Source organism: Guillardia theta, assembly GCF_000315625.1.
Source record: "Guillardia theta CCMP2712 unplaced genomic scaffold GUITHscaffold_28, whole genome shotgun sequence".
Taxonomy (NCBI): Eukaryota; class Cryptophyceae; order Pyrenomonadales; family Geminigeraceae; genus Guillardia; species Guillardia theta.
The window spans coordinates 48,300-73,725 of record NW_005434646.1 but is presented as its reverse complement, the minus strand read 5'-3'; the positions used below and the strand labels follow the sequence as shown (position 1 = coordinate 73,725).

The window sequence follows — 25,426 nt, the reverse complement described above, 5'->3', positions numbered from 1 at the left end:
GTTGATGCGTCGATTGCTGACGATGTGTCACCATGATGATTATCATTTCGTTTGCTTCCTTATCTTCTATCTTATCTTATCTTTTATCCTTTGTCTTATCTTCTATCTTGTCTCATCTTTTATCCTTTATCTTATCTTCTATCTTATCTTCTTTCTCATCTCGTACCGTCAGATTGGTACGACAAACTTTTTCTGCATGTGCGAAGACTTTCTTGGAGATTTGGGGACCCCGAAGACCCTCTACTACCGGATGATAATAGCAGTGCGAGAGGTAAAACCGAGTCAATTAACTTGATTGTTGGTTGTGATTTGTGCGATATGATCTGAGATTTTTTTGTTATGATCCTTCAGGTTTTGATTGCTGTCTTTCCTTCCATCTTGCCGCTCTACTTGTCGTCAATCTTCGAGGAATCTTGGCTAAAGACTTTATGCGAGTCTCGAGCTGACAAGTAAGTAACATTACCGCGCTGATACCCTGCTGTTGCTGCTAACGATGACGATGTCGATGATGACGGTGACGATGATCATTTTTACAGGTGTACATGTTTAATGAGCAAGAACATTGTCGTCTCTGTCCTTCAGTACCTCGTGTACATCTTCTGGGTCGTCATCCTTTTGGAGTTGTCGCTCTACCACCTTCAGGTTCACCTCCACACCTTCGCTCCCCCCCTCACATCCTAGCAGATTCCCTATCGCGTCTGGTATGTTCGCAAGAGCCCCCTCCACTCCCTCGGCCTCGGCCCGCCCCTAGTTCACATCCCTTCGATGCGCCAAGTGATCAGGATCGCGTTTTACGTGGTCTACTTCTTCTTCCTCTGGCTCTCCTTGTTCCTCGTCCTCCTCTCTTCCTTCTGGATCATTCTCGGCCTCATCGTCATCAGCCCAGCCAAGTCCGGACCTGTCGTGGTAAAACCTGCGTGCCAGATTCTTCTCCTTACTCCTTTTCCTCTCCTCTCCTCTCCTCTCCTCTCCTCTCCTCTCCTCTCCTCTCCTCTCCTCTCCTCTCCTCTCCTCTCCTCTCCTCTCCTCTCCTCTCCTCTCCTCTCCTCTCCTCTCCTCCCCTCCCCTACCTCTGCCTCTTCCAAGACCACTTGTTGGATTCGAGATGCCTAGTCTTACTTGTCTGCTAGTTCTCAGCTGGAGGAGTGCTGAGCTTCTTTGTGTTGAACATCCTCAAAGACAACATCTTCCTGGTGAGAACAGCACGAAAGGAAGGAGAGAGAAAGGCATGCCAGAGGGGAGAGGGAGCAAGGGGCAGGGGCAGGAGCTGGAGCTGGACAGCATTGTGCAAGACGCAGAGATAGAGGGCCAATCTGACAATGTTTGCAGACGAGAGTGAAGAACTCAGTGACCAAGTCGGTTCACGACCAAACGTGGTGGATCAAAGGGAAACTTGGAATCCCTTCACGTTTCGTCGCTGTTTTCACGGCAGACAGAATCGACAAAGCGATCAAACAGAACAATATCTCCTTTCCTGGTTTGGTGAGAAAGCTCTCCTCCTCCTCCTCCTCCTCCTCCTCCTCCTCCTCCTCCTCCTCCTCTGTCTGCAGACCTTCAACGCAGCATTGGCTATTTGTGACTTGCGCTTCAAGGTGATCGCCAACTTCTTCAAGAGTGTTCTTCTGGTCCTCGTCTACATTTTCCTCTTCATCGGCTTCTCCGCCTTCTCTGAGCCCACGGATCCTCTTGCTGCCACCCTCAACCTTGTCATCACTATCGTTGTCGCTCTCGCAGCGATCCAGGTTCATCCCTCCTCCTCCTCCTCCTCTTCGTCTTCCTCCTTCCCGCATCCCCACGTTCCTCACTCGCCTTCTCCTGCCCTCCCTCCCTTCCTCACGGTGAGGCTCTTCTGATGGGAGATGGTCAGTATGCTCGAGCAGTGGACAACGAGGAGGTGAAGGAGAAGACCGCAGATCTGAGGAAGCAGATTGAAGTCGACTTGCGTTAGTCGCTTCCTCGTTCTTCTGCTCCTCCCGCTCACCCTCGTTACAGGTTCACTCTACAAGTTCTGGACCTCACAGGTCCAGCGGTACAAGCGATCAATGAGAGGGCTGAAGGTGAGAGGCTAGGGAGGAGGGGAGGAGAGAGGGAGGAGGGGAGGAGGAGAGAGGGAGGAGGGGAGGAGGAGAGAGGGAGGAGGGGAGGGTAAGGGGGGAGAGGGAGGAAGAGAGGAGAGAGGGAGGAGGGGAGGGGAGGAAGAGAGGAGAGAGGGAGGAGAGGGGAGAGGGGAGAGGGAGGAGAAGAGGGGAGAGGGAGGAGGAGGAGTTAACTGACACTTCACGTCAGTTTGTATCACAAGAGCATGGTGAAGACTGGAGTGATGATGACAAGAAGTGAGGAGACGCTACAGTGGGACGACTGGAGGAGGAAGGGAGGGAGGACAGGAGGGGGAGGAGGGGTTCGAGCGCTGGCTTGTAAATAATGTGAGTGTAAATGTTGTACATTGAATGAAACATGTCATTCTCGCCCTCGCTCCTCCTGCATCCGCTTGAAGAAAGTATTGTGAAACGGCGAAGTCGAGCTTGACCAGCGCATCCACCTGGTAGGTCGTGAGGATCAAGTGAGGAGACCAGGAGAGCGGAAGGAGAAGAAGGGGGAAGGAGGGAGAGGGGAGGAGGGGAGGGGCTGGGGGGTTCTAACTTTGCGAGCTCGTGGTTCTTCCACACGATGAGCTTGAGCGGATCTCTCACCCTCGGGGTCACCTTGTTCAGCATATGCACGGCCTACAGCCCACCTCACTCCCAGCTGTAGCCCTCGCGCCCTCACCTGTCGGAGAACTGCTGGAGAGATGCCGAGAGCGCGGCAGTGGCTCGACAGCCCTGCCTGCTTCCTGCCTGCTGCTATGCCGTCTGCTTCCTCGCCCGGCAAGCTCGGCCATGAAAGCCACCTAGAGGAGAGAAACGGACAAGAACGATTAGTAGGAGGCAAAGAACCAAGAGAATCAGGAGGAGGAGGCGGATGAGGATGAGGATGAGGATGAGGATGAGGAGGAGGAGGAGGAGGAGGAGGAGGAGGAGACCAAGGGAAGTGGCAGCGGAAGTTGTCAGGCTCGCAGCCGAAGTGAACGACGATGATCTCCTGGCTTCGATTCCTTCCATCGGGAGCCTGCGAGATGTGAGAGGAGACGAGGAGATGACCAGTGGAAGACTGAGGCGACGGGAGGAGGAGGAGGAGGAGGAGGAGGAGGAGACAGGATGTCGCAGGTCAAGCTTAGCACCTGCTTTATGTAGTCCTGAGCCAGCGATAGTGCCATCCTCTGCACCACAGCATTGCACTGCGAACTTACCTTAGACACTGCGAGGATAAGCAAAAGGGAGGAGGGAGAGAGGGGAGGGGGGGAGAGAGGGGAGGGGGAGAGAGAGGGGAGGAGGGAGAGAGGGGAGGGGGGGAGAGAGGGGAGGAGGGAGAGAGGGGAGGAGGGACCTGCGGGCCAACCCAGAGGAACAGTTGGTTGTAGTTGTCGAGGATCATAGCCTTGTGATGACGCAGGTCCGCCTGATAGCCCAGCTGAGCTGAGAAAGCAAGGGTCCACCAGGAGGTCACCTGACAGAAGTCGAAGACCTCGCGCACGCGTAGCTGGCAGGAGATCGCTTTGCATCCAAACAGCCGAGGCTTCCACCAGGCCACCTGCAGCAGGTGAGTAGGAGCTGGGGAGGGCGAGGGGGAGGGCGATGCCTCCTTCACGAAGCTCGGGCACATGTGTCCACTCTCCTTACCCAGCCGCTCCCAGAACTCGCGGGGCTCCTGAGCTCGGGGTCAGCTGGAAGAGGAGGAGGGCGGAGGTTCGCTCACCTGTCGCTCGTGGATGACGAGGATCTCCGCGTCACCTCGGTGACACTCGGCGACGTGCCTGGCGATCTCGCGCTCCTGTAGGTCCGTCCAGTGGCCGAACCAGAGGAACAGCGCCTGACTAGAGAAGAGGAGGAAGCACGTGTTGCTGTTGAGCGAGAGCGCTGAGGTTTCAACCTTCGGGAGGAGTCAGGAGGTAGAGGAGGAGCAGGGACATGAGGAGGAGGAAAGAGGGAAATCCACCTGTATACAGTAGGCACGGGAAGCGCAAGTGCCGGCGATTGCGTAGAGGCCGTCATAGACCAGCATCAGATGCTCGTCGTCCTTGGACTCGTGGATGTTCTTTGCCTTGGCGAAGGTCTTGTGGACGATCATAGCCCCGCTGAAGAGCTCCAGGAAGTGACTCGGCTCCTTTCCCTGCTGCACGCTGACCTGGAACGGTTTGCTGCCCGTCTGCTTCTCGATCTGCTTCGCCATGAGCGCAGAAATGTCGTACTGCCACACGAGCGACTCGACGCGGCTGCAGACCCACCCCTGCCAGAAGTAGATGATGTGCCTGTCCAACCCCTCCGTCTTGTAAGTGCACTGCACCAGGTAGCTGCGGTCCATGACGAAGTGACCGACTAGCGGCTCCGTGACAGCGACTAGCGAGAAGTTGTCGATGCTCCATGCCTTGAGCGAGCTCAGTCCCCCCTCCTGCACATACGCCGCTGACTTGTTGTGCTGCCGGATCGCCTGCCCCGTCTCGAGCCACGAGCGGATAGTGACGCTGTGCATCTTCCTGACCGAGGTCTCACGGACCTTGATGGGTTCGTAGCTGATGTTGGACCGCACGGGAGCAGCGCGAACAATCCAATGGACGTCTTGGAAGTAGGAGAGAAAGAGAACGTCATCGGTATCATACGGTACAAGCACCACTGACGCGTTCTCCCTCTCCGAAGCAATCTTCTTTGCAACCTCGAAACCTGCACACCCGTCAGGTCCTGCCCCTCGAAGATTGTCGGCTCCCACTCATCACTCGCGCATCTAACGTGGCGTTCTTTCCTTTCCAGACGTAAACAACAAGCCCGCAGTCCAGGATGAGGCAGGTGGCCGGATCGCAGAGCTCTCTCTTGAGCTGTCCTCCCTTCTGAACCTCCGTGACCTGAAGAGAGATAATTTATGATGCAAAGGAGCACTTCCGAATGCCTTCACCTCCATCTCATCCTGCAGGTCATCCATGCGGTACAGAGTCGTCTCGAAGTTTTCAAAGTTGAAGGTTGAGGAGAGGGGGGAAGCATCCAGCAGCTCCCAGAAGTGAGAGCTGCGAGGATCGTTGTCGTTGACGACGACAAGTCTATCAGAAACATCAAAATATGAAACAGTCAGCCGGATAAGCTCACTCGCACGATTGACTTCCAACATGCTCTCTCATGCGCATGCAGGAGGCGAACTGGAAAGTCTTGGCGATAACCCGCTTAGGAGCGTCTGGTCCAACAAGCACGTACAAAGCCTGCACATGAGTCATCTTCGTTTTCGGCTTGATCAACGCACACACCGTCTCAGTGTCCATGACGTAGCAATTTCGCTTCTTGATGACATGACGGTTTGCTGGGACTAGCAGGGCCACAGCTATCAAACGGCCCTGCACCACTGATCTCTGGTCAGAAGCGAAGCAAACATGAGCTCTCATCGAACCTTGAGCTGAGATGCTGATCAGGCGCTTCTTTCTCTCTGTCTTTGTCACACGTCGGAAGCCATGATCACATCCTCCCTTGACAATTTTGGGTTTCGGGAACAGAGTAGTGAAGATTTCACTCTCTTCCCCTTGAAGTTCTCGGATGGGACGTGCATGTCGCTTCAGCACCTGCATGCAGAAGAGGAGGAGGATCAGTGAGACAATCCCAGCCCATCTCTTCCTCCACCTTGCAGAGATCCACCGCGAGGGTCGCAGCCACACCCGCCTTGAGGGGATGTGCCTCAGCTCCGATCCAGAAGTGCATCGTCCACAAGGTCTTCACACGAGATCGTCTGGCATGATAGGCCTGACCCATCACGTCAAACACGCAGCAGTCGGCGAGCTGTGCGGCAAACCTCTTCGACGTGAGCGATGGCTCCCTGCTGATCGTCGACTCGATTCAAGATGAGGTAAACATCCCCATCGTTGAAGGTTCCGAACTCTTGTTTCGGTATCATGACAAGATTGAATTGCTCAACTCTCCATATGTCGAGCCCATGCCCTGTAAGGCTGTGAGAGGAGGCTGACAGACAGAGACGACCAGTGGCATTCACTTACCCAGTTCCTCTATCCGATGCTGGTCAAGAGCAGAATCATGGGAGCTACACCACAACATCAAGGCTTCCCAAACTTCTTCAGCTTCCATGTCCTGCTCGGGACGGAGAGCTCCTTTCTGATAGATTTGCGCCATCGCCTCCGCCCGTGAAATCTCACTTTCGAGATCTCCTTCACCGACGGCCTGATGTTTCTGAATGATCGTCTTTCTTCCTGCCTCACTCTGGATCTGGATGAGGCTGTTTTCGAGCTTTGAGATGAATTCTGGCTCTTGCGTCTCCAGCACTTGCCGGCTGACAACAGAGCCATCGAGAATGCTCAGCTCAGTATTCTGAAACTTGTAGTTTCCTGCAAAGCTCATTCGGGGGCTTGGCAACCAACTCGATCGATCTAGGATCTGCAGTGACCTGTTTTCAGGGCTTGCGTTAAAGTTCATTGAAGGGATGTTTCTTGGAGTCGCTGTGGGGTTATGGAAGCTATCAAGGCGATTCATAATCATGGAATCTCCGTTAACTCGAGGTGTCATCGCTGGTGATGGTAAAATGGGTGCCGCGTTCAGAGTGTTCAAAACGCCTTGTTGGTCGAATCTCCCGCTTCTTCTCGGGGTGTAAATCGGCTCCTTCATGCTTGTAGGATTCATTTTGATCTGTACCTGTCGGCAAGATTCACACTATGCTTGGCAACAATTCTCCTTCAGATCAAGTTATGGTACCCCTTCTGCGGACCCACATACATCCTTTAGATCAAGTACCCCTTCTGCGGACCCACATACATCATCCATAACCGATCTATCTCGCTGTCTACATTCCTCTTGACTTGTCTGCCCATATCTCTGTTCGACCTCTTCCCTTCTTCCGCCCTTCTTGTCGCTACCCTCTCACTCGGCCTGTCCTTGTCCCTCGCACTCGGCTTTTCTATGCCGTACACCATTTGAATTCGTATTCTCGGTCGGGACACATCACCCCTCCTTTTCCCTAACTTGTTTTTCCAGTACATGGGTGGGTAATCATGGAGAGTCGGCATGGAAAATGGAGAGGAGGCAGGGTGGAGAATGGAGGGAGGAAGGAGGAGGGAGGAAGGCAAGCAGCTACAGAGAGCTGGCAAGAAATGAAACAGTTAGGCTTCCTTGACACATGCCGATAAGATGAGACAAAGCGCGCGCCCTCGCCGCAACTTGCTTCTTGCATGGATTTTGTGGGCTCTACAAAGCGATGCCTTATGCATAGTCTGCTGTCTTGTGCCTTCTCAAGTCAATCTTATCTTGAGAGGGGGCTATCAAACATCAAACGGATATTTTGGGGGGGAGGATGAAAGGGCTCTGCCGAAGCATATCGAGCAAATTCTTGCGTATGGAGACGAAGATCGATACCCGCCGATCATCGACGAGGACGGAGATGCATATGAGGGTGGGGTCATGTACCAGACCCCGACACGAATTCTGGATTACGATAGCTGGATTCAAGAAGTCAGTCCTCGGATTGCATTGAAGCGATTGCTGCAAGCAGCAAGAATAGGTGAGGATGACGAGATACGGCTGATGGTTGCATACCTGAAAGCAGACGTTAATGGCTGCGATCCTCACCTCCAGTTCACGGTTCCCCATGCTTCTTCGACGTCTTGCTCTCACTGAGACCATGACAGGCATTGCACTGGGCAGCTTTGAACGGCCATGCTAGCACGGTCTCTCTGCTCCTGACTATGGAGGCAGATGTGAACAGTCGTGACATTCTTGGCTCCACGCCATTGCATTATGCTGCAGAGACTGGGAGATCGAACGTTGTGGGTTTGCTCTTGAGAGGAGGTGCTAGACCTTTCTTGATTAACGACTTCGGACGGACAGCTCTCGATTGGGCTGAAGAATTCATTAAGACAGGAAGGCAAGACCATCACGACGATAAGCAATTGGAAGTAACCAAGGACAAACTTGATTGCATCATAATGCTGAGAAAAGCGATGGGTTACATGCGACCTTTAAACCTTGAAGACCTTTACAGGCAACAAATCAAAAGAAATGCACATTCTATCTCGAAATCAAGAAGATCCTGGCATGAAAACTCATTGCTCGATTGACAAAAAGGTTTTATTAAAATTGACGGTATTCAAGATTACATGTTTCGAGTGATCACTTGTATTTTTCAATTCAGAAGTTTTCCCAGCAAAGCATCAGTTAGCATAAGGATGCTATTTTTTTCTGTATCATGATTTTCCCTTTGTTCTGTAGCGTCACTGTGTAATTGAGCATTGAGGGCCAGGTAATCAGGTATCCCGTCCTGCTTGAAGGCAAGATCAGGATTCTTGTTTTCTGATGTTTGAGCGTGTCCTCCAGAATACGAAGTAAACGGTAAAAGGTCTATACTATCTGTACTTGGACACGGTGGCGGAGTAAGCCTGAGCTTACCCTTTTGGATTTCACGCACCATCTCTGTTCCATCTGGAGAATTTTCTCTTTCATCCATCATCCAGTACCCGACTGCTCCATCTGAACGCTTGTTTGTATCTTCATTGTTGTCGTTGTGAGCTGATGTTTGCAGAGATTCGTTGACGGAACCTCGATCATCATAGACACCGTTTTCTCCGCTGGAAGGGAATGGACTTGCAGCATCCATGACTTGATCCTCATTGCAATATGGAGAATACGGGCCATCATCATTCATGGCATGTTGATCGTCAGTCTTCAAGACTTGTCTTCCATCATGGAGTCTCTGGTTTTCCAGTGGAAGGTGAGCTTCGGATGCCTCGAGGATGTCATCTGTTTCGGAGAATACATCATCATCCTCCTGCGAATGTGAAGAGTTGGCACTTGTGAGCTCAAACAGTTCACTCTGATTTGATGGTTGGTCCTGAGAACCTAGCTGAGAGGCCATCGGTTGTGAAGCCATCGGTTGAGAAGCCATCGGTTGAGAAGCCATCGGTTGTGAAGCCATCGGTTGAGAAGCCTTCGGTTGTGAAGCCATCGGTTGAGAAGCCATCGGTTGAGAAGCCATCGGTTGAGAAGCCATCGGTTGAGAAGCCATCGGTTGAGAAGCCATCGGTTGTGAAGCCATCGGTTGAGAAGCCATCGGTTGAGAAGCCATCGGTTGAGAAGCCATCGGTTGAGAAGCCATCGGTTGTGAAGCCATCGGTTGAGAAGCCATCGGTTGTGAAGCCATCGGTTGAGAAGCCATCGGTTGAGAAGCCATCGGTTGTGAAGCCATCGGTTGAGAAGCCATCGGTTGTGAAGCCATCGGTTGTGAAGCCATCGGTTGAGAAGCCATCGGTTGTGAAGCCATCGGTTGTGAAGCCATCGGTTGTGAAGCCATCGGTTGTGAAGCCATCGGTTGAGAAGCCATCGGTTGAGAAGCCATCGGTTGAGAAGCCATCGGTTGAGAAGCCATCGGTTGAGAAGCCATCGGTTGAGAAGCCATCGGTTGAGAAGCCATCGGTTGTGAAGCCATCGGTTGTGAAGGCGTCATCCTTTCTGAAGCTTCTGAGTGCCATTGCTGCTCGTGACCTGCAATTTCTTTATAGATCTCCCATCCGAATGAATCTGACACTTCATCATGATTGGGCCCTAAGTCCTCCAATCCCTCGTTGTTCGAGCGCATTTCGCTGCCATCGTCTTTGAACCTTGAGAAGGACTCGACTTGTATCACTTCACTCCGCGCTTGACGATCCTTCGATTCAGCAGACCTTGATCCTCTCATTGGATCATTCGAGCTTTGCCGCTGCACGTTTCCAGGTGGTCTCTCTTTAGCTAGTTGAGCTGCGTTCTGCTTGGCTAGTCGTGCAGCTCTCTGTCGGAAGAGAAGATCGTCAAGGTCCAAGAAGAAGTGAAAGTCTTCATCGACTTCAAAGGTTCCTGTCCCCATGTACACCTCGCTGCCTGGAAGGTTATCAAACAGCTCAGGCCAATCCCGTCCCCACTTCTGCGCTTGAGCATTTGACATGATTCTTTCTACTTCTTGAGAACTGGAGCCGAAGCCCGAACTCAGAGGTTTTACATCAGGAGTAGAGTTCACGCGTCCTCTCATCCCAGCCTGCAGTACCGCCCCGGACATTCTTTGTACTGCTGGCATGGAAGCACTCGGGACTATTGTGGCTGATTGCAATCCCAAAGGTAGGGGACCTCGAGCGGCAGCTGAATGAGCATGAAACAGCTGCTGCTGCTGCTGCTGCTGCTGCTGCTGCTGCTGCTGCTGATAGATACGATGGTGAAGGTGGTGATGCTCCCTCCTTGTCTCTCGCATCATGTTCTGCTTTCCTCCGCCACTCGCATGCCAACGATCCTGCATGCCCAAAAAATGTAACGGACCTACCCTACCCCCATCTGCAATCTACCCCTATCCCTTGCTCGCAGCACATCGGATATGTTCGACACGAGGGGAGATGACCCCATCTTCTGACCTGATTCCACCCCTTAGCATTCAGGTCGAGACCCCTCCTATGAGGACCGGCTCACGTGGACCCCCAGGTCCGACCCTTCTAGATGGGGGAGGCCGGGGGGATCACATCGGCTGCAAATACTCCGACCCGGTACGGTGACCCGCCTCCGAGCATCGATCCCGAGACACATCGGGAGCGACATGCTCGTAGTGCTGTATCCCCTTGGCTCCGTATGGCCCATTAGTGAGAGTAAACGCCGTTGATGTAGATGCCTCATGAAATCTGATTTCATCTGTTCTCATAGAATTATGCAAATGGAATGGCCTTAAAATACAAGAATCAGAAACGAATGAGAGCTGTCCTTGTAAAGAGATGTTGAAAAGCAATCATTCATTGCTCAGCAAGATGTTGACTTAGAGCCATTTCATACGAACATTTTGATGCACTTGATGCAGACAATGGGACGACATAGACAATCATAATGAAATGCTATCTCTTGAACGCTTATATTGTAGACACGCTCTGTTTTGTGCAGTCCACAAAATACTCAAACATGTTCGTCCTTTCGATCTTCGTTGCCAGATTTGTGTTCGAATAAAATGATAGTTTTGATTTGTTCCGAGAAACATTTTGATCCGCGATCTGAGTGACACTAAAGACTGTCACAAATTTGCTGCTGGAGACAATTGTATGTGGAATTAAGTTCGGAATTCTGCCCCAGACCTGCTTGAGATGTCTCCCTTCTATGATGAGGCGTGCTAGTCATACGACAATGGAAAGGAATAGCTGACTCTCTTCCAAGAATGACTGCAATCTGACTTTCACAGCAACGCGGGTAGCATGCGTCCTTCTCGCTGCCGCCAATCCTCGCAAGTTCCTGGTTGCCTCCACAAAGATTTCGAGTCGTGGAAAAAAAAAAAGACTGGCGGTGACTCTAAATTCGGAAATGAGGGGATGGCGCGGTGGAGCAGCTGCCGCGAGCAGCTTTGCGTTGATGGTGACGATGCTTATGTTGACAGCATGGCAGAGAGACAGTCACAATCACACGAAGCTTCTGATGAACATGGCTGGAAGTGGACGACATCATGTGAATGCTGAGTTAAGACAGGCTTGTGCTCAATGCATGGGCGACATATTGCAGACGAACAAGCCTTGGAAGGATGCAGAGATTGATGCTACAGGAGCTCTTGAATGCATCCGAGGAGCTTGCAAGAGTGCAACAGAGCGGGCCACTCTCAATTCTTGTTTCCTCTCGCACCCCAGCTGGGGTGACACAAACGATGCTAGTATGAGCCTCCTTGCCCAAAAAAACTTTGGAAAGAAGTCCTCTACGTCGAGCTCGAAATCCGATGCTAAGAGTCACATCATGGTTCCCCGAAGTTTATTTTCTCAGCAAGAAGCCCTCGATCGTCAACAACTGCTACTCAATTGGAAACGAGCCAAGGTGTTTGCAAGTCTGGTCGGCAGCCCTTGGCAAGGTAAAGGAGTTAAGCTATTCACTGAGTGGGTCCCACCGCTGGATCCGCAAGGTCGACCTGTTCCATCTTGGCTTAGGTTCGTGCCCTCTTCAAAGCTTTCGCAGTCCAAGACGAGCACGATGGAGATGGAACATGGGAACGGCACCGTGGCTCGGAACTGCGCATCCTTGTCAGAATGCTCTGCTTGCGTGAATGGTGGTTGCCTCTGGTGCGGTAGCGATGCTCAAATATGTAGCACAGAGTGCCCTGCAATTCAAGGTCAGCTTGTCCATGAAGCTGTTGAAACTTGCCCTGCATCCCTTGCTGGCGTCAAGTCGGATACAAGTCCTTGGGGTATCGCCGTTGAAAAGCAAGAGGAGAATCTGAAGCGACTACATGAAATGGTAGAGCTGGCCCGAAAGACGTCAGGATATCCTCTACTTGATGCTCTCAAGCATTTACGAGCCAAGAAAACGAAGGAAGAAATCCTTCTTGATTCCAAGTTGAACGCAAACTCATTGACCAGAACCCTTGCGAAGTTGAACCTTGAGCAGGAGAAGATTAACCTGAAACGACAGATGCTCTATTTCAGAACAGAGGTGGGAATTTCTACAGGGCGTGAAGGATCTGTTTATGACATGACCGTTGGTGGTGGTGGAACTTTCGATCCTTTCGTCAAGTCAACCACCACATGGTCATTGCTGGGTCGACCAACTCCTGGGTGGCTGCACTGGGGAGGAGATGATGACGGGGGGTATTTGAACCCAGTCGGTGGGAGTGGTTGGGACCCTTCCGTCGTTAATCCTGCGGAAAACGGGCAGTATGGTCCTGCCACAAACGCCTACCGAAAGAAGCACCCTCATCCGGAATCAGAGGCCCCCCTCGCCAGCACCATGGCGGGTTCTCCTCTGTTTGGGGCCTAGACCCCTTGTTTTGCACATGTGTGACTGTAATTTTTTAAGTTTCTTGTTTCCTCCCATTTATTGAAGATTTCAAAAGCCATTTTATGTGAGTTTGTCTTTCTTGTAAGAACAATCGTGGAAAGCATTTACACAGTCGTGAAGTATTCAAAATCGCCTATTCATTTCGTAGACGGATGATCGTATCAGTAACCAAGATCGACTATTAATGGAAGAAACCAACGCATGTACTAAGTCATCAAGCTCACATAAGATGATGAGGAACGAAAAATTCTCAAAGGAGTTTATAGTAAATTGTTTGTTCGTAAATATTTCAATCCCATGAAAACGGTTTGTGATGAAGGCAAATGCATTTCTCCACTGAAAGCAAGATCTTCTAGCTGCTCTAAAGTGACATTCTCCTGTTCATGAAGTCAGAATAACGAAACACGCAAAATTCTACACTTGCCCTGTGCATGTATTCCTCCTCGTCTTTCTCGAGTGGATCTGTAAGAGTTCATCAAGCGCTATCAAGCCAGCATTGTCTCCATACTTTCATCCTCTTCTGGATCGATCACAAGGAAAGGTGTGAATCTAGTCGCTGCCCACTTCGCCTCAATGACCTTCACGCAACTTGATCAGGCAGATAAGATTCACGAACAAGACAATGAAAGATATTGTAAGAAAGATGAAATGAAAGCAGACGGGAAAGAGGATGGTCGATGAAAGATGAATTCTTACTCCCGGATGTCCATCGGGAATAAGTTTGATCCATTTCCCTCCCTTCAGCGCACACTCCTCCGACAACTCACATCTGGAAAGGTCAATCAACAATATTGCTCCGAGGATCTCATGACATATAACTCACTCTGCTGCGTGCAAGATGCTGTTATGTTTTGATGGTTCATATCTACCACATGCGATCGCCGATCCTATTCTGTTGACGCCCTGAAAGTACCTGATGCGCTATCAACACTCCCAACACAGATACACGTCAACTTACTCCTTGATCACAGCAAACTGTTTTGTTGACGTGAAGAAAGCGAGAGCAGTCACGAAATGGTTGCCTTATGTCAATCAGTCAATGAATCCATTGGCAAGTAATTCACAAGTTCATGTCTCACTTGGGCAGGTAAGAACGTCGAACTTTACTTCTTTACCATTCGGATACTTGACAACTCTATCGATGATGGTCAGATACCTGTGTAACAAGCTTGTAAGTCTCTTCTCGTCCCCTCCTGTCTCACCTGTGGAAGATCTGTTCCTCTTTCAACACCTCGAACCCTTCCTGCTGCATGGCGCGCCTGACGGTTCCGTAGTCGAGGCTCAACTAAGCGCAAGGGCAGAGAAATACTTTTGGTGCTGCCTCTCTCTTCCTACTAAGTAGTTAAGACGAGGCGGGTTAGGTTTCCTCTTGCTGAAAACTCGGATCCCATGGCGAGAGCTGCGGTGGCTTATGCCATGATAATGGCAGCAATGGTGGGGAGGAGGGCGGCAGCTTTTCCTCTGCCTGGCTTCAACCATGCCGTCCGAAACTTTCCCTGCCACAAGGCCTCGTCCGGTGCTTTTGATCAGGTTGGCAAGCCTAGGACGCGAACTTCTCGCCAGTGCAGCCTCCGAGGTTGCAGGGCGATGGCGGGATCTGCTCAGGTAAAGTTCGGACCGCTGGAGACAAAGGAGCAGACGAACGTGTTGGTGCTGATAGGAAACATCGGCGATTTCAAGGACGGGGGCCTTCGGAAGCATATCCCTCCAAGCCTGGACCAGACGGTAGTTGATGCAATGATGAAGGAGCTCAGCGAGGGCGGGCCGGGTTCATCATCATCGACCTGGGCGAAAGAGAAGGAGAGTGTTGTGAGAGTCGTCATGGGCCTCTTGGCTGACAAGGTCTCCCGCCACAACAGCCTCGCACAAGTCCACACCCTCGCATCGCTCCTCCAGACCAATCTCGGTCAGAATGGGAATGCGCGCGTCGTTGTTGCAATAGGCGAGGACGGAGGGTGCGGGCCTGTAGCGTCAGCTCTAGCGAAAGCGCTGCCTAGCTTCTCCATGAAGAGGAGGGACAACGGCGAAGCTGCTCCCAACCAAGGCGATCGGAGCATCGTCGTCAACCTAGTGAAACCCGATGGCTCGCAGATTCAGGACCTCAACCGCTTGCGATCCTGCGACATTGTGCGCGAGGCTGTCTCTCTCTCCATGAGGCTTGTTGATGAGCCCCCGGAGACAATGGTATCTTTCCTCTCTGCTTCCTCTGCATTTCAAACCCCTTGATGTCACAGAACGTGGACACGTTCCTCCAAGAAGCCAAGAAAGTCGCTGACAAGTGCAAGAATGTGAGTCTGTGCACGTGACGATGCAGAGCTCCTCATGCATGACAGGTCAAAATGGACGTCATCCGAGGGCCGGAGCTCCGAGATAGAGGATACGGGGGTATCTGGGGTGCTGCCGTCGCTGCCGTACTGTGAGTCCTTCATGACGAATGGTGGCAGGGGTGGGCAAGGCTGCAGTCAATCAGCCTGCCCTTGCAATTCTTTCATATGATCCTGAAGGAGCGTCGCAAACAGTAAGACGGTGAAGGGGAGACGAAAGCGTGGCTCATCCCTTCCTGTTGCTCGCAGGTATGTCTCGTCGGCAAGGGCGTCATGTATGACACCGGTGGTCTCTCCCTCAAGATATCCGGAAGCATGGTTGCCACAGATAGGAAGAGGAGCTTGCTGATGCGACCGGCAGGTGGGAATGAAAGCAGACATGGCAGGCGCTGCGGGTCTCTTGGGAGCTTTCTATGGTGCGTTGTCATCGCTCTTTGCCTCATCAATAGTGACCGACTGGTTGGCTGGCAGGACTTGTCGAGTCGAAAGTCAACAAGAGAATTCACCTCGTTCTCTGCTTGGCTGAGAATGCTATTGGACCGAATGCCCTTCGCAACGATGACATCCTGCGAATGTGACGGCGCATGAGCTCACTTGCGCTGCTGACCTGCTGCAGGTATTCGGGCCTGTGTGTGGAGATCAACAACACGGATGCCGAAGGTGCTTGAGAGGACGCGACAAGGAATTTTTGTCTTGATGACAGCTTTGTAGGTCGACTTCTTCTTGCAGATGGCGTAGCCCATGCCTGCAAGCACCTTTCTCCCGACATTTTGGTACACGAAAAATGACGTGAAAGCTGAGTTTGTGTGACATGTTTTCAAGATCGACATGGCAACCCTCACTGGAGCACAGCTCATATCGACAGGAAAGAAGCACGCTGCGCTTGTCTGCAACTCAGAGGAGCTAGAGAATCGTTAGTGCCCTCATCCTGCATTTCACTCTGGTCATCTTCCGCGTCAGGAGCAATCATGGCTGGCAAGAAAAGTGGCGATCTATGTCATCCTTTGCCTTTCTGCCCAGAGATTTTTAAGGACGAGTTCAAGTCCAAGGTATCCTTGTGTTTGTGCGATCGCACCCTGTGACAAAACCATCAAAAGGTTGCCGACATGAAGAACAGCGTGAGCGCTCGTCACGTGGATGGGGTGTGATGCGATGACGCAATACCAGGTGAAGGACCGATCCAACGCCCAGAGCTCTTGCGCAGGAATCTTCATCCACCAGCATCTGCCGAAGGATTTCAAGGGCGAATGGCTGCACGTAGACATGGCGGGGCCGGCGTTTGTGGTGAGAGGAGAAGAGAGGGAGAGGGTTTAGGGTTGAGGTGATTGACAACAATCTCAGGATGAACGAGGAACAGGATACGGCGTTGGCCTCGTCATGGCGCTTCTCGACGCTCCTGCCTTTGTCTAGCTTATTTTCTGGCTTTACATTTCTCTCAAATCTCGTCAATCCCGCATTAATTCAGTACAAAGATGTGATTTGCCGCCGCGGGTACTTGTCTGCACGTGATGTCGTTTTGCAACGTTGCGGAGGAGACTGCCGGTGCCTCTGCCCGCGACTTGATATGTAAATTCATCATCTCCCCTATCGCCTTCTTCAGTCCCTCCGCCAGCTCCTGCTTGGAGCGATACCTGTGCACTGTCAGCTGAGATCCAAGAGGAAGAACATGGGCTCACTCAGGGAGGTACAGGCGGTTCAGAGGAGGAAACGATCTTAGCTGTTTCTGTTTCTTGTCGCCTCGCTCAGCTATCCTCCTAATTGAGAAAGGAATCGGCCGATCCGAGTGTTTGATGTCATGCCCGAACAAACACCCGAAACCTCCCCTAGGTGCTGCTGCTGTTCCCGTCGCCAACTGAAGGGTTTCGGCCCTTCTGCGCGGGCTCCAGCTCTCCATAAGCTGCCAGAACCACTTGACGAGGTCGTCACTCCCAGAGAAGCCTCGGTACTCAGTGTGCAGCTTCCAGTCTTGAACCTCTTGGTCGGTCAGTCCTCGAACGTCAGGGCAGGTGTGCGACTTTCCTTTCTGGATCCACTTCTTCCCTGCAGGAGCCGCTTGCGAGTAGGCAGCGGTGTGCAGGAGAGCCTCGTTCTCAGGGGCGAACCTCACTCGCCGTTGCCTTTCAGTCTCCCTCAGCCGCGCTCCTGCATCAAGCTCCAGATGTTGCTGGAGGACTATCTTGGAAACCTCCCTCTCAATCTCTGACTTGTCCAGCGAGATCAGCTGCTGTTCTTGCAGCGATCGTTCCAAAGCTTCTTCTTCCCTCCTAATCTTCTTCCTCAACGATTTTCTCTCTTGAGAATGTCGAAGCTTCAGCGATTCAGCTTCCTCTCCATCAATCTCCTCTGCCTCCTGCTTGTGCTTTTCTCGCAAACTTCGAAACATTCGTTCATGCTTATCACGGAGCGCCAACTTTTGGGATGTGAAATCTCTGTTGGTAGCTTCAGAAGGAGGAGCAGCAAGATGCGTTGGAAGCGTCTTGAGAGCACTCAATGTCATGTTCTTCTGGAACAGTCGCATCCTCGCCTTGGCTTCCAATGATGACTCTCTTCCATTTGCTGTCACAAAGTCTGAGACAGACCGCAAGTCACGTTCAACCAGGTCGTACTTGGGATCATACGCTCCATACAGAAAATCTTGAAAGTTTTCCACCAGGACTTGCAATGTGCAATGGGATTGGTGTCTTCGGAAGTGAATGGTGATCGGAAATTGTAGTTCTTCGATCTCCTGCATAATATTTCGCACAACCTCATCTTTCCTGGACCAAACGTCAAAAGACCAAAGTTTCTCCTTTGTTTGAACATTGAAAAAGAAAGAATGTTGTTGAGTCCTCGATCGTGTTGATGTACCCGGAGAAGATATCACGCATTCTCTCCAAGGACCGAGATGGTTGACCTGATTGGAAGTGTCTGCTGGCAGTTTGCGAGAGGCTCCTTTATTTCTTGATTTCATAGCCCATCGATGCAAATCCATCGTCCTCCCATCCTTTCCCACAATTTTGACTATCTTATCTCCTTTCTGGATCGACCCAGCTTTATCCAAGAGACCACCTTTATGGATCTGTTTCACAATCGGCAGAGAGGTTGATATAGTGTCGTCAAACTGAAGTTTCATCCCAATATCCACTTTTCTAACATTCGAAGCCTTGCCGATGTCAACAAGAGTTTTCTGGTAACAGCTTTTTCGCGTCAAGGTTTCTTTGATTTCATAGAAATCAGGTCGTCTCCATGCTGAGAAGATTTCAGACAGCTGTTTCATTCTCACTCTGCTTCCAATCGAAGGCAATTCAAAGAGTTCTCCATCATGACCTCGGACAAAGATTTTTTTGCTGGCCCATTCTGAAACAAGAGCAGAAGGTTGAAAAATGAAAGTGAAACTTGGAATATTTGGGCGAATCAGACTTTCAGCTCTCTCTGGGTATAAAACCAGGCGATCGCCCTCGTCATCCTCGTACTTGTCATCTGAAAATCGCCTCTGTCGACCAAACGATACGTGAAAGCAGTCTCTGAACAAGAGATGGTCTTGAATTTCATATGCACCAGGGCCCAGAACAGCTGAGGTTGTAGCTGAGAAAGGTTCCTTCCTCGCTGTCATCCGACTGAAGTCAACGAATCCCAAAGTCTTCTCCGCGACCCCACGCGCTCCCTCCCAGTCGACAAGATCCTGTGACGGGTCTGACGACTCAATAATCTCACTCACGCGCCCTGTCAACTTTCCAAACTCCACAATCCCATGCCGGACTCTCAGGTACTCCCACCCCTTGTTCGTATCCAGGATTAGCACGTCCCCCCCTCTGTCTTCCTCCTCCCCACCATCCTCGCTTGTCCGCTTGCTCTTCCCGATGCTGTATGCCCTCCCGCTGTTCTCTACCAGGCTGTAGCTGGCTTGGTACTTGTTGAGCAAGTGACTTCCCTCCCCTCCTTGATCGTTCTCCTTCCTGCTTGACTGCGTCGCCATGCTGAAGCCCCTGATGTCTCGCGGGACCTCGGGATTGTAGTCGAGAGCTTCCGGCGCTCGGTCCCTCCTCGTCGCCTCCTCCCGGCCCATCTGCCTGCCGATGTCCACCATCATCACGACTCTCCGCCTCGTCATCTCATCGGCTGCTGACGTTTCCAGCACTAGCCGATCTCCCTCTCTGTCCTCCTCCACCTCGTCTTCCGGTGCCGGAGGGCTGATGAACGCTGCGGGCACCCTCCTAGCCGTGAGCGTGTCGTCTACATAGTAGTACCCTGGGCCCAGCCTCGCGTCCTCATCCTTGCTTGCGGACGCTCGTGCGGAGGTTCTTGACATGTCGATGGAAGGGGTATACTCAGCTAGCTTCCCCACAACCACGCCACTGTCGTTGGGTCCCAGATAAGAAGACAAGTGCTGCCCTGCGACAGCCTCCGGTCGTCCTTCCTGCTTATCAAAACCTGCAATGTCGTGTCGGACTCTCAGGTACTCCCACCCCTTGTTCGTATCCAGGATTAGCACGTCCCCCCCTCTGTCTTCCTCCTCCCCACCATCCTCGCTTGGTCCGCTTGCTCTTCCCGATGCTGTATGCCCTCCCCGCTGTTCTCTACCAGGCTGTAGCTGGCTTGGGTACTTGTTGAGCAAGTGACTTCCCTCCCCTCCTTGGATCGTTCTCCTTCCTGCTTGACTGCGTCGCCATGCTGAAGCCCCTGATGTCTCGCGGGACCTCGGGATTGTAGTCGAGAGCTTCCGGCGCTCGGTCCCTCCTCGTCGCCTCCTCCCGGCCCATCTGCCTGCCGATGTCCACCATCATCACGACTCTCCGCCTCGTCATCTCATCGGCTGCTGACGTTTCCAGCACTAGCCGATCTCCCTCTCTGTCCTCCTCCACCTCGTCTTCCGGTGCCGGAGGGCTGATGAACGCTGCGGGCACCCTCCTAGCCGTGAGCGTGTCGTCTACATAGTAGTACCCTGGGCCCAGCCTCGCGTCCTCATCCTTGCTTGCGGACGCTCGTGCGGAGGTTCTTGACATGTCGATGGAAGGGGTATACTCAGCTAGCTTCCCCACGAGCACGCCACTGTCGTTGGGTCCCAGATACGAAGTCTGATGCGAAAGGAAAGAGGGTTTCTTGTGTCTGGAAAAGACTATTCGTGGTTGGGTTTTGACAGTTGTCTTATATGACGTCTCAGGATCGATGTACAGCACGTCCCCGTACAATTCTCTTTGCTGTTCCTTCTCTAACAGACCTCGATGTGCCCTAGCAATGACACATGTTGCCGTTCTCCTTGATACAAATTTGTAGTTTGGCATGTAATCACTAGGACCAATTGTTTTGTAATTTCGACTCTGATTTCGCGATCCCACACCCTTGCAAAAAGAATATGACAACGATCGGCGTTTGGTGCTCAAAATTGAGAGACAGGATGAGTCGAGAGATGAAACTGATGAAGTTGATGCTGCACGCTCAGTTGAAGCAAGAGACAGCACAGAAGGCTCTCGATATGTCACAGAACATCTGATTCGCGGATGCACCAGACTGAAGTTGGGCTGCAAGATCAATTTGTCTCCCCAACTCTCATCTTCGCTAGTCTCGAGCTGACGAGATGAAACAAAGAGTGCGCTGGAACTTCTTCGAAAGAGAAGGTCTGTCTTGACGTCGTAACTTCCCGGTCCAGGAACAATGTCATTTGCATGAGACAGAATGGCTTGACTGAGCTTCCCGTTCGAGGAAAGTGAACTTCTCTGCCACGAACTGCCAGGTATTCGTTCGCTGACAAATTGGAAGAGAGGGTCGTAGCTTCCTGGACCGGGGGTATGCTGCACGGGTCTTTCAGGAAAGTAATCTGGCATCCATTTCAAGCAACCAACACTTTTGCGATCAGAAAAGCTTTTCTCGGAAAGTGCATAACCAGAGCGTTGAGATTTGCAGTATAAGGCTTCGCAATCGTGAGTCTGTATAACACGGGCCGTTGAAGCGATTCTTGGTTGCGGGATGCAAGGTGCATGGGTAGAGACCCATTCGCTTGTTGCAAAGTATTGAGGAGAGTACTTTCCAGGGCCAACTTCGCTTTTTTCCAGGAGCTTCTGGAACTCGTTGAGATGTGCAGCTAGATTCTTTCTTGTGGGCGGGCAAATACGCGCTCCTGGCGTCCTACGCACAACCTTGCTGACATCAGGTTGATAATGTCCAGGACCAACTTCAGCATTCTGCTTCTTGGCCTTGAACCTCTCAGAGGAGCCCCATCTCCCGCCCGCAACCTTCCTACCACTCAACTCGGCTTGCTCGGAGTCACAAAGTTCTTGAGGGTTGGGCATGTGCCTGCGATGTGTCCTTCTGACGGTTGGTGGGGTACGGGGAAGGAGACTGCTAGCGTCTTCCTCCAGCTGCTGAGCTTCGTTCAACGCCCTCCCCATCTGACGCGTCAGAGCCGACAACATCTCCGCTACCTCTACCATGATCACACACGCCTGCACTCAAATCCTGGTCAAACCTGGGTCAAAGGACGGTTCAAAATGTGGTAACCAAATGGGCGAAGGTGGTCAAATCTGTTGCCAATGGCGAGGTAAGCCAGGAACAAACATGAGGTAAGCCAGGAACAAACATGAGGTAAGCCAGGAACAAACATGAGGCAAGCCAGGAACAAACATGAGATAAGCCACGAACAAACATGTTGACGAAAGAACCACGCGTAGAGGAGAGGAGGGGGGAGGGGAGGGGATGAAGAAGAAGGAAGAAAAAGTGATCTAGCTTTGATTTCATTTGAAACTTTAGTTGGAGAAATACTAGGCGAAAGAAAATTGACGAGGAAGGAAGAGAATGGGTAGGACAATGTAAAAATATAGTGTTTTGTGTTTTGTGTTCATCAAATATTGAAGTGCCGAAAAAATTAAGATGAAAAGTCAACCAAAATTTCTGTTCGCACTGGTAGACAGTGAACTCACCATCCTCCTTCTGGTGGCAATTCATAATACGAACGGTACGCAATTGAAAAAGACTCAGCATCGCCACTGCCAGGCATTGCTGCCCAGTCCCAAAATGCTGCCCAAACCGGATCGCTTGTCAACGTTGCCGAGTCACCAACCACAACGAGTTTTCGCTTTGCTCGAGTGAGAGCCACGTTAATCCTTCTGTAATCGGACAGGAAGCCAACCTAAAACTTCATCATGGTGTAGAAGCAAACTAGATGCCGTTCACCTCACAATCAGCGTTGCTTCTTACAGAATCAAACACGATTGCAACTTTCTCTTGTCCTTGAAAACCATCCACGGTGCTCACGTCGATAGATTGCATGCAGGCATCTGATTGCATCCTTTCCCTCAAAAGTGAAGCATGCGCGTTGTATGGAGTTATTACTCCAATGTCATGGGGTGGGATATTCCAGACCTCCACCAATTCTCTTACAATACGGAGAGTCAGTTCAGCCTGCTCTCGATTGAGCGTCGAGAAGTCTCGAACAAGAACTGCTGAAGATGAACGGCTTCCCTCTGTCGGAGCTGCACTTGTGACTGTTTCTTCGTCGAACCCCGCGCCAGCTGTATCAATCGCCTCAAACAGACATGTCTTTCTCAACAATAATGACGTTTCGCTTTCGTCACTGCAGTTCAAATAACTGTAGCCACCGGCGTTCTGACACTCAGGTCTCAGCAACCCTCCGTAAAAAGATGCTGCTGGGAAAGCCATCAACGACGCTGGCATCCTGTATTGCCGGAAAAGCGTCTGACTCCAAAGTTGGCCTCCAAGGTTTCCTTCTGATAAGTTTGCTGAAACAAGATTTTGAGCTCTTGCGACAATCTGATTTGCAAATATTTCAAATCAAAGGGCATCACGAAGATCTTCTTTCTGTTTCACCTCGCTTTGGTCGAGTCGAATAATTGCTTTGTTCCCGCCTAAACCCCCTCCATCTCTTTCCATTAACTCCTGGAACGATGTCAGATCTAAGTAAATGTGGTAAAGACGTCAGCCTCAAAGATGGTGCTTTGAAGTACAGTTCTTGCGCCCCTATCTTCAGCGAGGACTGTAGGGGGAAGTTGACGATGATCTCCTGCCAAAATCATCCGGGGTAAATGGGAGTAAACGGACTGTTTTGTCTGATTTTTGACGTAAGGCAGAGTCTGTAAAATTGCTGCTGTCAACGCCTGCTTGCATTCATTAAAATGTGATAGTTGGAGCTGAGACAGCAACCTGGCTGGCTTCATCAACAATGACTGCGTCGAACAAAACCAATTCATCGTCTCTTGCCTTCGCATTGTTTTAGGCAAATCGAAAGCGGTCACATCTCCTAGACCTCTTGCAGGGCTGACACAAAGCCGGTAAGCGTACCACACAAAATTCTCACTTTCCGCAAGGTCGCACTGACTGCCTTCGGTAAACAAGACATTAACAATCATAGAGAGAGGATGCGCTGAACCTCTTTTTGCAGTTGCCTCGCATCTCTGAACAACTCACGGCTCTCCTTCCTCGCCTCTCTGCGAATTGCAGCACCGTTCGTGCTTCTCCTCCATTTTTCAGAAACGCGTAGCTCTTCATTTGCTTGTTGAAATAACGATTTCGATAGAGCTGCGCTGGGTTCCTTTTTCTGCAATGCAGCCAGAGTTACACCTGAAAGTTGTTCATCGACTCTTTCAGGTAGCCCAGCCCTTGCTAGTTGAAGGTTTGGCTAGTTCAGGTCTGTCAATGTATGAAACTTCAATATAAGAAGAAATCACATCAGCTCGGAGCAGTCCAATAGCGAGATTGTCCACAGCCGCATTTGATGCGGCGCAAACAAGGATCCGCTGATCTAGTTTAATCCTCTGTCGGATAATCTGCCAACCATGATTAAATCACTCCATGTACCTTGTTTAGTATACCTCAACTAAAGTTTTTGTTTTCCCAGTTCCAAAAGGGCCATGAATCAATTGAATAGGGAGTACAGAAGTTTTTTGAGGTGAACAACACTTTTCTACAGCATCCCTCTGTTCTTGATTCAACATAGAATCAAAGAACTCAAGCTTGAATTGTTGTGATGTATTCAGTGCTTCTTTCTGCTCAAGATTCAGCCTCACAAATGTCTCAGACATCAAAAGGACCATATCATCCAGATCATTCTCAAACATCATGTCAAGAATCTGTTTCGAGTCTCCACCAAGGTTTCGGCACTTCCTGGTGCCTTGGAGCAGTCTGTCATAAGTGACAGAATCAGGAGAAGCCAGCAAGCTGATTGACTCTGTGTTCTCTATATTTTCGACTTGATCTGGGTGAACTTCAAAGATTACATCCAACGACCCTCTCCGAGTGCTGATGATGAAACCAAATGATCCTGATGCTTGACTCGCTTGCCACTGCCCGGATTTCGAGCGTTGTGCGAGGACAACTGGACTTCCAGTCTTCACATTGAATCGCGTCATGTGTCCTTTCCTTGAAGCATCCTCAGCCAACGTCCATTTGAAGCGGCCAAAGTCCGTCACGTCAACGTTTTGTATCCTTGCGTTCAGCAGCAGCATACCAGCAGCCTCCATCTCGTTCGGTTCTGAGAATGCCATCGCTTCTTCCCATTGCTTCCTCGCCGCTGTTTTTTCAATGCGAAGTGCATTCTCAATATCTTCTAATCTATCTGCGGTCTGTATTTTCCAAACAGATAGCCTCCTTTCCTCATTCTGTCCAAAGCTTTCGTGACCCAATCCAAGCCTTTCGCAGGCTTCATGTAGGAGGGCCCTGTCTTTAGAAGATAGCTGAGCATCGAAGATAAGTTTGCTTTCATCTTCTTGATGGATACCATTTCGAAAGTCCCGAAGGAGGTTGACTAGATCGGTCGTATTTTCTCTGTCATCTGCAAGCTTCATTGAGGACAAACGAAGAGAATTTCTCATTCCATCAAAGCAGCTTAACTTTCGAATAGACGGGGTATGACTAGGTAAGTGCAAGGATCGTGAGGCAGGGTGAAGAGAAGAGAAAGAGAAAGAGAAGCTGCCATGCAAGCTTGAAACCATCAACAGCACCACGGCGTTGACGACATGAGGTACAGCATCGTGCGCCATGGCAAGGATCCGACCAGGCAGCCTGCTTGGCGGATCATCCAACTTCAAGTTAGCTTTACTCAAACTTCGCCGGTTAAGTTAAAAATCGGTCCCGACTCTAGTGAGGGTCCAAAGCAAATGGGAATACAGGCAACCTTCACTTCAAACAAGCCTTCTCGTCAAGCCTAAGTTTGCTGTTTGCCAGCAGGGGGGAAGTGCGTCTTGGGTGCCATGTCGCTCGTATCGCCTCTTGGATTCCTTTGCTTGAGCTCAATCATCATTTCGAGCTCAGAGGTAGGCATAATGCTAGATAAAAGCTTTTTGAACTTGT

General features: G+C 51.0%; 8 protein-coding genes across 8 annotated transcripts; 3 read left to right on the top strand and 5 right to left on the bottom strand.

Annotated features, from left to right (window-relative positions):
* Positions 1 to 2,457: 2,457 nt before the first annotated feature.
* GUITHDRAFT_107175 (hypothetical protein) lies at positions 2,458 to 6,422 on the bottom strand (the record flags this gene model as incomplete). Its single annotated transcript, XM_005833741.1, has 18 exons — positions 2,458 to 2,539; positions 2,641 to 2,723; positions 2,767 to 2,887; positions 3,020 to 3,105; positions 3,218 to 3,274; positions 3,436 to 3,495; positions 3,544 to 3,627; positions 3,685 to 3,744; positions 3,793 to 3,966; positions 4,033 to 4,754; positions 4,801 to 4,933; positions 4,984 to 5,125; positions 5,178 to 5,281; positions 5,327 to 5,421; positions 5,467 to 5,635; positions 5,694 to 5,813; positions 5,863 to 6,008; positions 6,065 to 6,422. The coding sequence occupies 18 exons, from the start codon at positions 6,420 to 6,422 to the stop codon at positions 2,458 to 2,460; spliced, it is 2,796 nt and encodes a 931-aa protein (XP_005833798.1).
* A 1,283-nt stretch (positions 6,423 to 7,705) lies between these two features.
* On the top strand, positions 7,706 to 7,915 carry GUITHDRAFT_46586 (hypothetical protein; the record flags this gene model as incomplete). Its single annotated transcript, XM_005833740.1, has 1 exon — positions 7,706 to 7,915. A coding segment is annotated over one exon (210 nt), but the record flags the coding sequence as incomplete, so codon positions are not given.
* Positions 7,916 to 9,105: 1,190 nt separating this feature from the next.
* On the bottom strand, positions 9,106 to 9,645 carry GUITHDRAFT_70109 (hypothetical protein; the record flags this gene model as incomplete). The annotated part of the gene is made up of 1 exon (XM_005833739.1): positions 9,106 to 9,645. A coding segment is annotated over one exon (540 nt), but the record flags the coding sequence as incomplete, so codon positions are not given.
* Positions 9,646 to 11,369: 1,724 nt separating this feature from the next.
* Positions 11,370 to 12,803, top strand: GUITHDRAFT_137822 (hypothetical protein; the record flags this gene model as incomplete). The annotated part of the gene is made up of 1 exon (XM_005833738.1): positions 11,370 to 12,803. One exon carries the CDS (start codon positions 11,370 to 11,372, stop codon positions 12,801 to 12,803), a length of 1,434 nt encoding a protein of 477 aa, XP_005833795.1.
* A 382-nt stretch (positions 12,804 to 13,185) lies between these two features.
* On the bottom strand, positions 13,186 to 14,076 carry GUITHDRAFT_107171 (hypothetical protein; the record flags this gene model as incomplete). The annotated part of the gene is made up of 7 exons (XM_005833737.1): positions 13,186 to 13,286; positions 13,333 to 13,402; positions 13,521 to 13,593; positions 13,648 to 13,737; positions 13,783 to 13,846; positions 13,904 to 13,980; positions 14,027 to 14,076. 7 exons carry the CDS (start codon positions 14,074 to 14,076, stop codon positions 13,186 to 13,188), a joined length of 525 nt encoding a protein of 174 aa, XP_005833794.1.
* Positions 14,077 to 15,163: 1,087 nt separating this feature from the next.
* On the top strand, positions 15,164 to 16,631 carry GUITHDRAFT_159587 (hypothetical protein; the record flags this gene model as incomplete). Its single annotated transcript, XM_005833736.1, has 12 exons — positions 15,164 to 15,218; positions 15,269 to 15,342; positions 15,398 to 15,466; positions 15,510 to 15,564; positions 15,620 to 15,722; positions 15,765 to 15,808; positions 15,860 to 15,921; positions 15,971 to 16,061; positions 16,109 to 16,197; positions 16,246 to 16,266; positions 16,316 to 16,432; positions 16,490 to 16,631. 12 exons carry the CDS (start codon positions 15,164 to 15,166, stop codon positions 16,556 to 16,558), a joined length of 849 nt encoding a protein of 282 aa, XP_005833793.1. The 3' UTR covers positions 16,559 to 16,631.
* Positions 16,605 to 21,414, bottom strand: GUITHDRAFT_107169 (hypothetical protein; the record flags this gene model as incomplete). Its single annotated transcript, XM_005833735.1, has 3 exons — positions 16,605 to 16,779; positions 16,825 to 19,595; positions 19,732 to 21,414. 3 exons carry the CDS (start codon positions 21,412 to 21,414, stop codon positions 16,605 to 16,607), a joined length of 4,629 nt encoding a protein of 1,542 aa, XP_005833792.1.
* Positions 21,415 to 21,964: 550 nt separating this feature from the next.
* Positions 21,965 to 22,643, bottom strand: GUITHDRAFT_94107 (hypothetical protein). The gene is made up of 2 exons (XM_005833734.1): positions 22,295 to 22,643; positions 21,965 to 22,250 (listed from the first exon to the last, which is right to left on the bottom strand). The coding sequence occupies exons 1-2, from the start codon at positions 22,406 to 22,408 to the stop codon at positions 22,038 to 22,040; spliced, it is 327 nt and encodes a 108-aa protein (XP_005833791.1). The 5' UTR covers positions 22,409 to 22,643; the 3' UTR covers positions 21,965 to 22,037.
* Between the last annotated feature and the right edge of the window lie 2,783 nt (positions 22,644 to 25,426).

Bases quoted from the DNA above. Each gene is read 5' to 3' on its own strand.
- GUITHDRAFT_94107 (XM_005833734.1), bottom strand. From the start codon at position 22,408: ATGCAATCAGATGCCTGCATGCAATCTATCGACGTGAGCACCGTGGAT. The intron at 22,251-22,294 runs GTGAACGGCATC...ATGAAGTTTTAG, and splicing joins GAAGCAACGCTGATTGTGAG to GTTGGCTTCCTGTCCGATTA.